The sequence below is a fragment of the Dryobates pubescens genome, chromosome 18 (assembly GCF_014839835.1).
Source record: "Dryobates pubescens isolate bDryPub1 chromosome 18, bDryPub1.pri, whole genome shotgun sequence".
Classification (NCBI taxonomy): Eukaryota; Metazoa; Chordata; class Aves; order Piciformes; family Picidae; genus Dryobates; species Dryobates pubescens.
Window position 1 is genome coordinate 20,645,372 of NC_071629.1, and position 16,109 is coordinate 20,661,480.

General features: G+C 52.6%; 1 protein-coding gene across 1 annotated transcript in view; it reads left to right on the forward strand.

The window, feature by feature from the left end:
- The window catches only part of GPC3 (glypican 3), a 253,442-nt gene that overhangs the window by 103,745 nt on the left and 133,588 nt on the right, over positions 1-16,109 (forward strand). Inside the window, exon 3 of the mRNA XM_054169528.1 lies at positions 13,105-13,799. Within this exon, the coding sequence (XP_054025503.1) occupies positions 13,105-13,799 (695 nt within the window). The remainder of the gene's footprint in view (positions 1-13,104; positions 13,800-16,109) is intronic.

A 16,109-nucleotide genomic window follows, 5' to 3' on the forward strand; every position in this document is an offset into this window, starting at 1 on the left:
TCCCCTTCCCTTCCCCTTCCCTTCCCCTTCCCTTCCCCTTCCCTTCCCCTTCCCTTCCCCTTCCCTTCCCCTTCCCCTTCCCCTTCCCCTTCCCTTCCCCTTCCCTTCCCCTTCCCTTCCCCTTCCCTTCCCCTTCCCTTCCCCTTCCCTTCCCCTTCCCTTCCCCTTCCCTTCCCCTTCCCTTCCCCTTCCCTTCCCTTCCCTTCCCTTCCCCTTCCCTTCCCCTTCCCTTCCCCTTCCCTTCCCCTTCCCTTCCCCTTCCCTTCCCCTTCCCTTCCCCTTCCCTTCCCCTTCCCTTCCCCTTCCCTTCCCCTTCCCTTCCCCTTCCCTTCCCCTTCCCTTCCCCTTCCCTTCCCCTTCCCTTCCCCTTCCCTTCCCCTTCCCTTCCCCTTCCCTTCCCCTTCCCTTCCCCTTCCCTTCCCCTTCCCTTCCCCTCCCCTCCATTCTTTAACATGTTCATCCTTCCCAATGAGGGTGGGGAGACACTGGAACAGGTTGGGCTTGATGATCTCAAAGGTCTTTCCCAACCTGGCTAATTCAGTATCCTGTACAAGCAGAAAGTGCAAACCACCCTGGCTTAACATTTAGAAGTCAGAATTCACCAAAGAGTTTTGGGGGTTTTATTGCTGCTGCTTTGAAGCCAACCTCCTAATCTGGGGGGGGGGGGGGGGGGGGGGCGGAGCTGGGGTCCATCGATGTTAATGGCTAAAATATTGTCAAAGTAATGCAGAAGGCTGTGGTAAGAGTTGTAAAGAACAAAACAACACAACCCCCCCCTGCCCCCCCCAACCAACCAAAACCAACTGAGAAGGAAAGGCATTTGCTAAGCTCTTCAAGCCAAATGTGCTCAGAGGAGCAAACCTTGTAAAAGCAGCAGTGGCCCCAGCCGAGGAGGGCTGTAGTGCTGCAGACAAAAGCAATTACGCTGCTTAGAAGAGCTCTTGTCTCCAGATAACGTCGTTAAGAGCTCAGACTGCGGTGTAAATCAGAACAGAGCAGATCTGGAGCCTGCTCTGATTGCTGCCAGAGGGAAATCTCCTGCCTTTGGTTTGCTTGCTTCTGCTCCCTGGTCTTGGTACATAACTATTACCTGCTGCTTGACAAACCAGTCCCCGCTTCAGCTCCCCACCAGTGCTCCTGGCAGCCAGGCCCTTCTTGCCAGCAGTTGTTGCTCTCTCTGGGTGAGCTTTTTTGGGGGCCTGGCAGGAGTTGGAAGTTGTCTCATTCATGGGAGATGCTAAAAAAGGATTTCCTTCTTCAGAGCTCGCTCAGGTGTGGATGCCCTTGGCTCCCCCTGCCGCTGCAGAGCACTGCTGTGGCCTTTCACAGAATCAATAAGGTTGGAAAAGACCTCAGAGGTCAAGCCCAACCTATCACCCAACAACACCTGATCAACTAAACCATGGCACCAAGTGCCACATCCAGTCCCCTCTTGAACACCTCCAGGGATGGGGACTCCACCACCTCCCTGGGCAGCACATCCCAATGGCAAATCTCTCTTTCTGGGAAGAACTTTCCCCTCACCTCCAGCCTAAACCTCCCCTGGCACAGCTTGAGACTGTGTCCTCTTGTTCTGGTGCTGGGTGCCTGGGAGAAGAGACCAACCCCCACCTGGCTACAACCTCCCTTCAGGGAGTTGGAGAGAGCAAGAAGGTCTCCCCTGAGCCTGGAAATAATTCTTCCTCCTGTTTCCATGGAACTTCCTCTGCCTCAGCTTCCATTCACTGCCCCTTGTGCTGGCATTGGGCATCTCCAAGAGGAGCCTGGCTCCAGCCTCTGTCAAGCTCACAACCCCCAGAACTGTCAGTGTTTTTTTGATGAGCATTTGCATTCTCTCCATGAATGTTGGAGGCTTTTTTGTTGAGGGGCTGAGCATTTGTGATTGTCAGATGTATGGGACCCTGAGAGGTTTGGAAGCCCTGGGTCTGAAGGGCATGCAGGGGTTGCATTTAGCCCTGTTAACTAATTAACTGATGAATTTTCCACTCGTGGTTTTTCCCCAGCAGCTCCCCCCGGCTGAGGAATTCGTGTGGCCAGGAGGAGCAGGGAAGCGATTATCTTCATGTACTTGGCACCCACACCTTGAGTCCTGGGGTCAGTTTTGAGGCCCTCACACCAAGAAGGACATAGAGGTGCTGGAGTGTGTCCAGAGAAAGGCAAGGAAACTGGGGAAGGGTCTGGAGAACAGGGCTGGGGAGGAGCAGCTGAGGGAGCTGGGGGTGTTTAGTGTGGAGAAGAGGAGGCTGAGGGGAGACCTCATTGCTCTCTGCAGCTCCCTGACAGGAGGCTGCAGTGAGGTGGGGGTTGGTCTCTTCTCTCTAGTAACAAGTGGTAATATAAGAGGAAGTGTCCTCAAGTTACACCAGGGGAGGTTTAGATTGGAGAATAGAAGAAACTTCTTGACTGAAAGGGTTCTGAAAGCCTGGCACAGGCTGCCCAGGGAAGTGGTTGAATCCCCATGCCTGAAGTCATTTCAAGGAGGCTGAGATGTGGTGCTGAGGGATGTGGTTTAGCCCCAGCCATGGTAGAGTTGAAGGATGGTTGAACCCAATGATCTTAAAGGTCTTTTCCAGCCTAAACCTTTCTGTGATTCTCAGCCAGCTCAGACCTTCTCCCTGTGACCGTGGTGGTGTGGGGAGGTGGCTGCACAGTGCTGCAGTGATGGTTACTGTGGTGCTGGGTTTGGGTGAGCTGGCACTGGGGTAATGTGTGCCCAGGTGGCCAAGAAAGCCAAAGGCCTCCTGGCTGGGGTCAGCAATGCTGTGTCCAGCAGCAGCAGGCAGGGGATTGTCCCCTGGCACTCAGCTCTGGCCAGGCCACACCTTGAGTGCTGCGTCCTGTTCTGGGACACCTCCAGCCAAGAGAGATGTGGAGGTGCTGGAGCCAGGGCAGAGCAGGGCAAGGAAGCTGGGAAGGGCCTGGAGAAGAAATCTGATGGAGAGAGACTGAAGGAGCTGGGGATGGTTAGTGTGAAACAGAGGAGGCTGAGGGCAGACCTCATGGCTCTCTACAGCTCCCTGACAGGAGGCTGTGGAGAGGCTGCTGCTGGTCTCTGCTCACAGGTCATTAGTGACAGAACAAGAGGAACAGCCTCAAGCTGTGACTGGGCAGGGTTAGACTGGACATTAGGAAACATTTTTCCCATCCAGAGTGGTCAGGGACTGGAATGTGCTGCCCAGGGAGGTGGTGGAGTCCCCAGGCCTGGCTGTGTTTCAAGGTGGTTTGGCTGTGGTGCTTGGGGCTGTGGTTTAGGGGTGACCCTTGCGGAGTTGGACTTGGTGATCCTGAGGGTCTCTTCCAACCTGCATGATTCTGTGTGTGATAACAGAGGGGAGACAGCAGCTTTCCAAACACCTTCAGTGGCTTGTGAAGCTGCCCTTGGTGGTGATGGATGGGGCTGGGTGCTCTCTGTGTAGCTGCTGTTTGATTTCAGCTCTTGCCTCTCGGGAGGAATGCTGCGTGGGAATGGCTCTCTGGGGCCGCAGCCGCCGCCGGCTCCTTATGATTCAGCAGACTGCATCACATAATCTCTTAAATAAACTCATCGAGCCCCAGCCTGGGCTGGAGCCTCCTGCAGCCTGGGGATGCCAGCAGGTTAATCCAGAGCTCCTCTGGCCCCAACATCGGTCCCTTTGAAGCAGCTGCAGCTCAGGAGCCGCCGCTCCTTGTAGGGGAAGCTGGCGCTGGTCCTACACAGCAGCCTCATTAGCGGAGGCGAGGACGCCACAGCTTCCCTCTCCTGCCAGTAATCCTCACTCAGGGCCCTCCTGTGCTCTTTTACAATTTATTTTCTTTTCTCTAATTGCCAGTTTGCAGTGGCCATGTGGCTCTCCCTGGGCTGCCTCCTGGGGAACTTTAGCCCTTGGAAAGAAGATCAGCCTTCCCATCCCGGCCGCTGGCCCCAGGCAGCAATTCCTCTCCAGGTGCTTGAATGAGAGTCGTTGAATCGTGGAATGGGTTGGGTTGGAAGGGTCCTTAAAGATCAGCCAGTTCCAACCCCCCTGTCGTGGGCAGGGACACCTCACACCAGCCCAGGTTGCTGAAGGTCTCTTCCAAGCTGGCCTTGAACACCTCCAGGGAGGGGACAGCCACAACCTCCCTGGGCAACCTGTGGCAGTGTCTTCCCCACCCTCCCTCTCAAGAATTCTTTCCTAATCTCCTGTCTCAATCTCCTCTCTTCCAGCTCAAAGTCATTTCCCTTCACCCTGTCACTCCCAGCCCTTGTTAGAAGTCCCTCCCCAGCTTTCCTGTAACCTCTTCAGGTGCTGGAAGGCTGCTCTGAGGTCTCCCTGCAGCCTTCTCCAGACTGCACAACCCCAACTCCCTCAGTCTGTCCTCAGAGCAGAGCAGCTCCAGCCCTCTGCTCATCCTCGTGGCCCTTCTCTGGACACCTTCCAGCACCTCCAGATCCTTCCTGGCACAGAGGCTCCAGAACTGGACCCAGAGCTCCAGCTGTGGTCTGAGCAGAGTGGAGCAGAGGGGCAGAATCCCCTCCCTGGCCCTGCTGGCTCTGCTTCTCTTGCTGCAGCCTGGGCTCTGCTTGGCTCTCTGGGCTGCAAGTGCACACTGTGCTGTTAAGGTATTTACTCTGCTTCAGCTAGACCTGCAAACCAGCTGCTCTCAATTGTGGCTTTAGAAAAATATCCCTGAAATAAAAATGAAATAAAAAGAAAGAAAGAAGTGATTAAATTGTCCTCCAGCAACAGGAGTTTCAATAATGCCACGGTATGAGCAGGCTGGATTGTACCAGCTTTGCACCTGAGGATAAACTTAAGTCTTGTGTGAATGTTGAGAGGATGGAATGGTGAAAGATGAAAGGAAATGGCCTCAAGTTGCACCAGCGGAGGTTTAGGCTGGATCTTAGCAGAAACTCTTCCAACCTGGTCTGGTCTATTCTATTCTATTCTATTCTATTCTATTCTATTCTATTCTATTCTATTCTATTCTATTCTACCCTACCCTACCCTACCCTACCCTACTCTACTCTACTCTACTCTATTCTATTCTAGTCTGGAGCATGTCCAGAGAAGGGCAACAAAGTTGGTGAGGGGTTTGGAACACAAGCCCTATGAGGAGAGGCTGAGGGAGCCAGGGCTGCTTAGCCTGGAGAAGAGGAGGCTCAGGGGAAACCTTCTTGCTTTCTACAACTCCCTGAAGGGAGGTTGTAGCCAGGTGGGGGTTGGTCTCTTCTCCCAGGCAAGCAGCACCAGAACAAGAGGACACAGTCTCAGGCTGCACCAGGGGAGGTTTAGGCTGGATGTTGGGAAGAAGTTCTACACAGAGAGAGTGATTGCCCATTGGAATGTGCTGCCTGGGGAGGTGGTGGAGTCACCATCACTGGAGGTGTTCAAGAGGAGACTTGATGGGGTGCTTGGTGCCATGGGTTAGTTGATTAGGTGGTGTTGGATTGGTTGATAGGTTGGACTTGATGATCTTGAAGGTCTCTTCCAACCTGGTCTGATCCATTCCATTCCATTCCATTCCATTCCATTCCATTCCATTCCATTCCATTCCATTCCATTCCATTCCAAACTTCTTCCTGAAAGGGCTCTGAAAGCCTGGCACAGGCTGCCCAGGGAGGTGCTTGAGTCCCCATCCCTGGAGGTTGTGTTTCAAAGAGGCAGAGCTGTGGTGCTGGTTTAGCACCAGGCTGGGCAGTGTTGGCAAATGGGTGGACTGGGTTGAGCTGAAAAGTCTGTTCCAACTGAAACCCTTGTGTGAGCCTATGAGTAACCCACAAAGTTTCCTCCTCTTTGAAAGGCTCAGGATCTGGCTGTGGGTCACTTCTGCTGCTGCCAGCTGGGGCTTCAGTTCTCTCGCAGGCAGCCCTTTGTGAGGAGTATTTCAGAGCAAGTGACTACAAAGGGGAGCTGGGGGTGAGGGATTCTGGATGATTTTTTTTTTGGGGGGGGTGGGGTGGGAAGGAGATGTGTAAGACTTTTTATTTCCCCCAATTTCATTATTCCTTGCATCTATTAATAGGGCAGCAGGAGGCTCCATATGCTTTCCATAGTCCCCGTTGTGAGCTCATCTATAATGGATGCATGCAAAAAGCTGCCAGGCACATGAAACAGACCCTCCTAGCCAGTGATTAGGATAGAAATGATGTGCATGTCATGACCTCTAAAGCAGTGGGACTGTGTGTGCAGGCTCCTCTGGTAGGCTACCGTTTCCACACTTCCTTTCTGAAGCCTGGCTCGCCCTAGGAGCAATGCATAGGAGCTGGGAATATTTTTCTAATCAGCAAAGAGCCTCTCTTATCTCTGATGGTAACTTGCAAAGCACTGAGGAGTGAGGACAGGGAGAGGGGATGACTTTTTGGAAGGGAACTAACAGTGAAGAGGTTAAAGGTGAGCGGTGAGGCACAGCATGAAAATCCTGGCAGCCTCTGCAGTGCTGTTAAATAAAACACCCCACACCAACCCAGCCACTGGTCCAGAAAGTTCTTTTGTGTTCTCTGAGGCAAAAACTCTTCTGGAGCTCTTGAGGATAAAGAAGGAAGTGGGGGGAGAAAAAGTTTCCTAATCCATTTGTCCTATTTAAAGAGACCTTTTTTCCCCTCCTTGGTTTTAAAACTTTTAACAGCAGTGCAACCAGAAGTGGCTCTGTTTGCACAGCCTGCACCTTCACCCTGCCCTGTGTCAGCCAGACCACTGTGGGAGCAGAGAGAAGAACTCTGTGTCCTTGCACCACTGCAGCCAGTCTTGTTCAATGTCTCTATCAATGATCTGGATGAGGGGATCGAGGCACCCTCAGTAAGTGAGGTGTCCCTGCCATGGCAGGGCAGTTGGAATTAGATGATCCTTAAGGTCCTTTCCAACCCTGAGAGTTCTGTGATTGGAAGTTTGCAGATGGCACTAAGCTGGGAGGGAGCGTTGGGCTGCTGGAGGGTAGGAAAGCTCTGCTGAGGGATCTGGCCAGGCTGGATTGATGGGCCAAGGCAAATTGTATGAGGTATAACAAGGCCAAGTGCTGCTGGGTCCTGCACTTGGGTCACAACAGCCCCATGAGTGCTCCAGGCTTGGGGCAGAGTGGCTGGAAACTGCCCAGCAGAGAAAGACCTGGGGGGTGTTAGGTGACAGCAGCTGAACATGAGCCAGGGGGTGCCCAGGTGGCCAAGAAGGCCACTGGCATCCTGGCCTGGATCAGCAATGGTGTGGCCAGCAGGAGCAGGGCAGGGATTGTCCCTCTCTACTTAGCAGTGGTGAGGCCACATCTTGGGTACTGTGTTCAGTTTTGGGCCCCTCACTAGAAGTGTGGCAGAAGACACTGAGGTGCTGGAGCAGGTCCAGAGAAGGTCAATGAAGCTGGGGAAGGTTCTGGAGAACAGGGCTGGGAAGGAACAGCTGAGGGAGCTGGGGGTGTTTAGTGTGAAGAAGAGGAGGCTGAAGGGAAACCTCATTGCTCTCTACAACTCCCTGAAAGGAGGCTGTAGCCAGGTGTGGGTTGGTCTCTTTTCCCTAGCAACAAGTGTTAGGAAGAGAGGAAATGGCCTCAAGTTGCACCAGGGGAGGTTTAGGTGAGAGATTAGGAAAGAGGTTTTTGCTGCAAGAGTGGTCAGGCATTGGAAGAGGCTGCCCAGGGGATTCAGTCCCCATCCCTGGAGGTGTTCAAGAAACCTGTGGCCATGGCACTTTGGCACGTGGTTTAGTGGGCACGGTGGTGTTGGGTTGACAGTTGGACTTGGTGATCTTAGAGAGTCTTGGAGAAGGCCACCAGCATCCTGGCCTGGATCAGCAATGGTGTGGCCAGCAGGAGCAGGGCAGGGATTGCCCCCCTGGACTCAGCACTGGTGGGGCCACATCTTGGACACTGGGTTCGGTTTTGGGCCCCTCACTCCAAGAAAGACATGGAGCAGGTCCAGAGAAGAGCAACAAAGCTGATGAAGGGCCTGGAGAACAGGGCTGGTGAGGAGCAGCTGAGGGAGCTGGGGGTGTTTAGGCTGGAGAAGAGGAGGCTGGGGGGGGGACCTCATTGCTCTCTACAGCTCCCTCAGAGGATGCTGGAGCCAGGTGGAGGTTGGTGTCTTTCTAGTAAGAAGTGATAGGATGAACGCAAAGGGCCTCAAGTTGCACCAGAGAAGGTTTACTTGGAATTTTAGAAGGAAATTCTTGACTGAAAGGGTCCTCAAAGACAGAAACAGGCTGCTGAAGGAGGTGGTTGAATCCCCATCCCTGGAGGTGTTCAGAAACCTTGCAGACTTGGCACTCTGGGACACGGTGCAGTGGTGGTGGGTTTGTGGTTGGACCTTGATGATTCTATGATCCCTCAGCCTATGGTGTTTGGAAGGGTTGCTGTCATCTGGGAGTGCAGATGCTGGCTCTGGGCTTGCTGGGACAGTCCTGACACGGGTGTCAGGAGCTGTGGGCAAAATGCTTCAGCAGGGTGCAGAGCTGGGAGGTGTGCAGGCACCAGGAGGGATGGGGACGCTTCTTGCAGAGCTGCGTTGGTAGTTTCTGCTTTGATCGCTGCTGTCTGCACGCTGGTGTGGGGAGCAGCAAACAGCACAGGCTCCCTGTCCCACCTGTGTGCCTGTGTAGGGTGCCCTCAGGAAGAGAGAGCTGCAAGTCCTGGAGATGTGATGGTCTCAAAAGCTCTTGAGTACCGCCAAGAGGTTACGCAGGGCAAGCAGCAAGGCCTGGCCCTGCTCATGATCCCCCTGGAGATGTGTCATGCCATGCTTGATGTCCCAGCCCTAACAAATGGGGAAAAAAACCTCACATTTGGGTTTTAAAAATTCAACATCCTCTTGAATTATTGACCAGGAACAGGTTTTTTGTGCAGGTTGAGCCGGGGTGTGTGTTTGCAGAGTGATGCAGCTGGCAGCGGTGACATGGCAGGGTGTCGGCGACCTGCGAGCGGAGAGATTGTCATGACTGTTAGCATTTTATCAGTAGGGCCCTGGAGGGTTGCACACAGCCTGCTAGAGGGAGTTGGCCAAAGGAAAAGGCTTTAGTGTGCACTGATGGCCTCCCCTTCCAATGCTGTAACTTGCACACTGGGGTGTGGGAGGGTTTGTTGTGGTTACATAGCTGAGTGTGGTCCTTCAACTGGGAAGCCCAGAACTGAAGGACAAGGAGGAGGACTGGAGAGACTGAAGGACTGGAGAGAGTCCAGCAGACAGCCACTAAGATGCTGAGGGGACTGGAATATCTGCCTTAAGAGGAGAGGCTGAAAACCTCTTTCAGTCTCCTGTTTAGCCTGGAGAAGAGCAGCCTGAGGGGGATCTGGTCAATGTCGGTCAATATCTAAAGGGTGAGCGTCCAGAGGATGGAGCCAGACTCTTTTCAGTAGTGTCCAGTGACAGGACAAGGGGCACTGGGCACAAACTCAGGAGGTTTCATAAGGTAAAAATTCCACCCTTTGAAGGTGCCAGAGCACTGGATGAGGCTGCTCAGAGAAGTTGTGGGAATTCTGGAGGCTTTCCAAACCCACCTGTGTTCCTCTGTAGTGTACGCTGGGTGATCCTGCTTTAGCAGTGGGGTTGGACTGGGTGATCTTCAGAGGTCCCTTCCAATTCCTATCAGTCTGTGGTTTTGGAAGCCTCCTGATGGCAAGGGCTGTGATTAAGGAAAAAACTGCAGTGACTCTGCTGCTGGAGGCTTTCCTTCTTGCAGAGTGGAGGAGATGAGGAGGAAGTTCTTCACGGAGAGAGTCGTTCGCCGTTGGAATGTGCTGCCCAGGGAGGTGGTGGAGTCCCCATCCCTGGAGGTGTTCAAGAGGGGATTGGATGTGGCACTTGGTGCCATGGTTTAGCCATGGGTCCTGTGGTGCCAGGTTGGAGTTGATGATCTTTGAGATCTCCTCCAGACTTGGTGATTCTGAGATGTGGGCAGAAAGTCCTCAAGTCTTTGATGGTGGAGAATAAAATGTTCAGTGGCTTTACCCAGCAAACTGATGGTCTCTGCGTAAGACCTGAGCTTCACAGGGCAGTTTGGCACAACCTGATGGACACTCTGTAGCCAGGTGTCAGTCTTCCTTTGAACCACAAAGCAGCTCACATCCAGGGCAGATGAAATGGTGGATCCCAGAATTATAGAAGGGTTTGAGTTGGAAGGGACATTAAAGATCATCTAATTCCAACCCTCTGCCATGGGCAAGGACACTTCCCATTAGACCAGGTTGCTCAAGGCCCTGTCCAGGCTGGAAGGAGGCATCTACAACCTGTCCAGGGAGGGGGCATCCACAACCTCCTTGGGCAACCTGTGCCAGTGTCTCACCACCCTCACTCTCAAGAATTTCTTCCTCATCTCCAGTCTCCATCTCCCTTCTTCCAGCTCAAAGCCATTGCCTCTCATCTTGTCACTCTCAGCCCTTGTCAAAAGTCCCTCCCCAGCATTTCTGTAGCTCTCTTCAGCTACTGGAAGGCTGCTCTAAGATCTCACAGTATCACCAAGGTTGGAAGAGACCTCAAAGATCATCAAGTCCAACCTGGCACCACAGAACTCATGACTAGACCATGGCAACAAGTGCCACATCCAATTCTCTCTGGAACAGCTCCAGGGATGGGGACTCCACCACCTCCCTGGGCAGCACATTCCCATGGCTAACAACTCTCTCAGGGAAGAACTTTCTCCTCACCTCCAGCCTTCTCTTCTCCAAGCTGAACTACCCCAACTCTCCCAGACTGTCCCCACAGGAAAGATGCTCCAGCAGCTGAATTGAACCTGGTGTGTTTGGGAAAGCTACAGCACTGCAGGAGCTTCTCAAATGGCTTTGAGGGCACTTAGTGCAGAGTGGGTGCTGTGGGTCAAGTCAAATATCCTCTGTGATTAAGCTCCTGTAAATATTTTTTCCTTTTCATAATGGATTGTCAGCATTTATTGTTTCCTGGTTTTATCCACTCTACAGTTTGTCAAATATTCATTTCCATCTTAAATTAAGTCTCAAGACAGAATTCCTGTTAATTCCAGATCAATATGAAAGAGAGAGAGAGAGAGAGAGAAAAGAAACTGCAGCCCAGCCCTTTTCTGGGATCAATAATTTCTTTAGAAGCTGTGTGGCCAGCAGGTCAAAGGAGGTTCTCCTCCCCCTCTGCTTTGCCCTGGTGGGGCCACAGCTGGAGTGTTGTATCCAGTTCTGGGCTCCCCAGTTCAAGGACAAGGAACTACTGCAGAAAGTCCAATGGAGGCTAAAAAGATGCTGAGGAGCCTGGAGCATCTCTGTGAGGAGGAAAGGCTGAGAGCCCTGGGGCTGATTAGCCTGGAGAAGAGCAGCCCCAGAGGAGGTCTTCTCAGTAGCTAAAGGGTGGAGGTCAAGAGGATGGTGTTGGGCTCTTTTTAGTGGTGCCCAGTGACAGGACAAGGGACAATAGGCACAAATTGGACACAGGAGGTTTCACTTGAGCTTGAGGAGAAACTTCTTTGCTGTGAGGGTGTTGGAACCCTGGAGCAGGCTGCCCAGAGAGGTTGCAGAGCCTCCTGATGTGGAGGCTTTCAAAACCTGCCTGGTCGTGTTCCTGTGCAAGCTGCTCTGGGTGGCCCTGCTTTAGCAGGGAGGTGGGACTAGATGCTCTCCAGAAGTCCATTCCAGCCCCTACTGTTCTCTGACATTCTGTGGTTGTATGGTATCTAGGTTGGTTCCTTTGGCATTTGACTTAAGCCATGTGTGCGCTGCCCCTGAAAGCCGCTGACGTGGCCGAGTTTTGGCCCGAGGTGGGCAGGATGGGAGCAGGTTTTTGCAGCAGTGATGAGGTGCAACACCCTCCTCCCTCTTTCTGAGCTCATCAGCTTTTAATAACTTGGGGTTTATTTCTTTCCACGTGTGCATTTCCCCTTAAAGCCATCAGTCCAGCTGAGTTTTGCAGGGGTTTGTCCCGAGGTGGGCAGGATAGGAGCAGGCTTGTCGTAGAATCATAGAATCAAAAAGGTTGGAAAAGACCTCAAAGATCATCAAGCCCAACCTGTCACCCAACACCTCCTGACAACTAAACCATGGCTCCAAGTACCACATCCAGTTCCCTCTTGAACACCTCCAGGGATGGGGACTCCACCACCTCCCTGGGCAGCACATCCCAACGGCCAATTCCTCTTTCTGGGAAGAACTTTCTCTTCACCTCCAGCCTAAACCTCCCCTGGCACAGCTTGAGACTGTGTCCTCTTGTTCTGGTGCTGCTTGCCTGGGAGAAGAGAATAACTCCCACCTGGCTACAACCTCCCTTCAGGGAGTTGGAGAGAGCAAGAAGGTCTCCCCTGAGCCTCCTCTTCTCCAGGCCAAGCAACCCCAGCTCCCTCAGCCTCTCCTCACAGGGCTGTGCTCCAGACCCCTCCCCAGCTTTGTTGCCCTTCTCTGGACACCTTCCAGCAGCTCAACATCTTTCCTAAACTGAGGGGCCCAGAACTGGACACAGGACTCAAGGTGTGGCCTAACCAGTGCTGGGCACAGGGCACAATGACCTCCCTGCTCCTGCTGGCCACACTGTTCCTGATGCAGGCCAGGATGCCATTGGCCTTCTGGGCACACTGCTGGCTCATGTTCAGCCATATGTACCCCCAGGTCCCTCTCTGCCTGGCCGCTCTCCAGCCACTCTGACCCCAGCCTGTAGCACTGCCTGGGGTTGCTGTGGGCACTGTGTAGAACCCAGCACTTAGATGTGTAAAGCCATGACCTGCTCCTCCTCTGCCAAAGCAGAATGCAAAGCCTCCACAACCATTCAGTGCCTGCCTGCTGGCTGGAGCTGTTTGGATGCATTAGTGGCACGTGCAGGCAGGCACCTCTTGAAACAGAGCTCCTGCAGGCCAGGATGCCATTGGCTTTCTTGGCCCCCTGGGCACACTGCAGGCTCCTGTTCAGCTGCTGTCAACCAGTACCCCCAGGTCCCTCTCTGTTTGGCAGCTCTCAGCCACTCTGACCCCAGCCTGTAGCTCTGCATGGAGTTGTTGTGACCAAAGTGCAGCACCTGGCACTTGGACCTGTTGAATGCCATCCTGTTGGACTCTGCCCATCTGTCCAGCCTGTCGAGGTCCCTCTGCAGAGCTCTCCTACCCTCTAACCAATCAACACCTGCAGTGATGAGGTGTAACACCCTCCTCCCTCTTTCTGAGCTCATCAGCTTTTAATAACTTGTTTGTTTCTCCTTTCTTTTTCTCCTGTTGTGTTTTGCAGAAGCCTTTGAGATCGTCGTTCGGCACGCCAGGAACTTCACCAACAGCATGTTCAGGACCCACTACCAGAGCATGGGGCCCAGGGCTTTGAAGCTGGTTGGAGAACTCTTTACTGACATCTCTCTGTACATACTGGGCTCTGACATCAGTGTCAATGCCATGATCAACGAGTTTTTTGATGGCTTATTCCCTTTGGTTTACACTCACCTGATTAACCCCGGCTTCCCCCACCCCTCTGCGGACGCCGCCGAATGCCTGCGGGCGGCCAGGAGAGACCTCAAAGTCTTCGGCAACTACCCGAAGGTGATGATGACCCAAGTGGCCAAGTCCCTGCAGGCCACTCGAGCCTTCCTGCAGGCCCTCAACCTGGGCATCGAGGTGATCAACACTACTGACCACTTGAAATTCAGCAAGGACTGCGGGCGAGCCCTGCTGAAGATGTGGTTCTGCTCGCACTGCCAGGGGCTGCTCCTGGCCAAGCCCTGCGCTGCCTACTGCAGCCTGGTGGTGCAGGGCTGCTTGGCAGGCGTGGGGGAGATCGATAAGCACTGGAGGGAGTACATTGGGTCCCTGGAGGGGCTGACCAAAGGCATGCGAGGCGCCTACGACATGGAGCACGTCCTGCTGAACCTCTTCTCCCTGGTGCGGGAGGCCATCGTCTACGCGCAGAGCGCAGAAGGGAAGCTCTCTGCAACTGTGAGTGAAGAGAGGGGAGGGGAGGGGAGGGTAGGGTAGGGTAGGATAGGGTAGGGTAGGATAGGGTAGGATAGGATAGGGTAGGGTAGGGTAGGGTAGGGTAGGATAGGGTAGGGGAGGGTAGGGTAGGGTAGGGTAGGATAGGGTAGGTTAGGATAGGATAGGGTAGGGTAGGATAGGATAGGATAGGGTAGGGCAGGGCAGGGCAGGGTAGGGTAGGGTAGGGTAGGGTAGGGTAGAAAAGAATAGAGTAGAGTAGGATAGGGTAGGGTAGGGTAGAATAGAATAGAGTAGAGTAGGGTAGGATAGGGTAGGATAGGATAGGGTAGGGTAGGGTAGAATAGAATAGAGTAGAGTAGGGTAGGATAGGATAGGGTAGGGTAGGGTAGAATAGAATAGAGTAGAGTAGGGTAGGATAGGATAGGATAGGGTAGTATAGAATAGAATAGAATAGAATAGAATAGAATAGAATAGAATAGAATAGAATAGAATAGAATAGAATAGAATAGGGTAGGATAGGATAGGATAGGATAGGGTAGGATAGAATCGAATCAAATAGAATAGGATAGGGTAGGGTAGGATAGAGTAGGATAGGGTAGGATAGAATAGAATAGAATGGAACAGAGCAGAATGGAACAGAGCAGAATAGAATAGAACAGAACAGAATAGAATAGAATAGAATAGAATAGAACAGAATAGAGTAGAATAGAATAGAACAGAACAGAATAGAATAGAATAGCATAGCATAGCATAGCATAGCATAGCATAGCATAGCATAGCTTCCAAACAGATGTGAAATGCAGGCATGTAGTGTGGTATCCTCTGCTTCCAGATTTCATAGAATCACTGAATGGTTTTGGTGGGAAAAGACCTTCAAGTCATCCAGTCCAACCATTCACTAGCCAAACCAAGTCTGATTCCACACAATTTACTGAAGAAGAGCTGCTTTTCCCTCTTTCTGGTAACTCATTCCTGTTTTAAGCTGCAATTAATCCCAGGGGTGAGGTTATTTCTTAGTTATTAGGAGTGAGCTGACTCATTAAGCACATGTCATGTGAATTTCTGAGCTTCCCATGAAAGTCAGGCTTCCTTGTTCAGCAAATCCTGCTGCTCCCTTGGAACACCAGGGACAAGTGCACACTGGTAACACAGCACTTGTTTTGCAGAGGAGGTTTTTCTGGAGACACCACTGAGGTGCTCTGTGCAGGCAAGGCAGAGCTGGGAGTGGAGGCAAGTGGGTGGGAATCTTGTTAGAGTTTGTTTAAAGACAATGGTGATTAAAACTATAGAATCATAGAATGGTTTGTGTTGGAAGGGAAATGAAAGGTCATTCACTTCCACCCCTCCTGCCATGGGCAGGGACACCTCCCACCAGCCCAGGTTGCTCAAGGAATCATCCAGCCTGGCCTTCAACACCTCCAGGGAGGGGACAGCCACAGCCTCCCTGGGCAAGCCAGTTCCAGTGTCTCACCACCCTCACTCTAAAGAATTTCTTCCACATCTCCAGTCTCAATCTCCCCTCTCCCAGATCAAAGCTGTTGCCCCTCTTCTTGTCACTCTCAGCCCTTGTCAGTAGTCCCTCCCCAGCCTGTAGCATTGCCTGGGGTTGTTGTGGCCAAAGTGCAGAACCCAGCCCTTGAACTTGTTAAATGCCATCAAGAAGCATTGCCCTTGCTGGCTGTGTGCCAGGCACACACATCATGTGCATTGCTGTAGGATCCTGAAAGGCTAAGTGTTTGTCCTTCCATTTCCTCCTTTTATTGGCACAACAATAAAACTGCCTTTGTTCTTGGAGATGGTGCATGTGAAGAGCCAGGGAACGTGACTGGCACTTACATTATAGACTGCTGAGACCTTGATCTCTCCCCAGAGAATGTGTTCATGGGAGGATGAGTAGATGGAGTGCCATTAAAGTCATAGAATCATAGAATCAATAATGTTGGAAAAGACCTCAGAGATCATCAAGTCCAACCTGTCATCCAACACCTCCTCACTAACTAAACCATGGCTCCAAGTGCCACATCCAAGCCTTTTTTGAACACCTCCAGGGATGGTGACTCCACCACCTCCCTGGGCAGCACATCCCAATGGCAAATCTCTCTTCCTGGGAAGAATTTCTTCCTAACCTCCAGCCTAAACCTCCCCTGGCACAGCTTGAGACTGTGTCCTCTTGTTCTGGTGCTGGGTGCCTGGGAGAAGAGATCAACCCCCACCTGGCTACAGCCTCCCTTCAGGGAGTTGGAGAGAGCAACAAGGTCTCCCCTGAGCCTCCTCTTCTGCAGGCTAAGCAACCCCAGCTCCCTCAGCCTC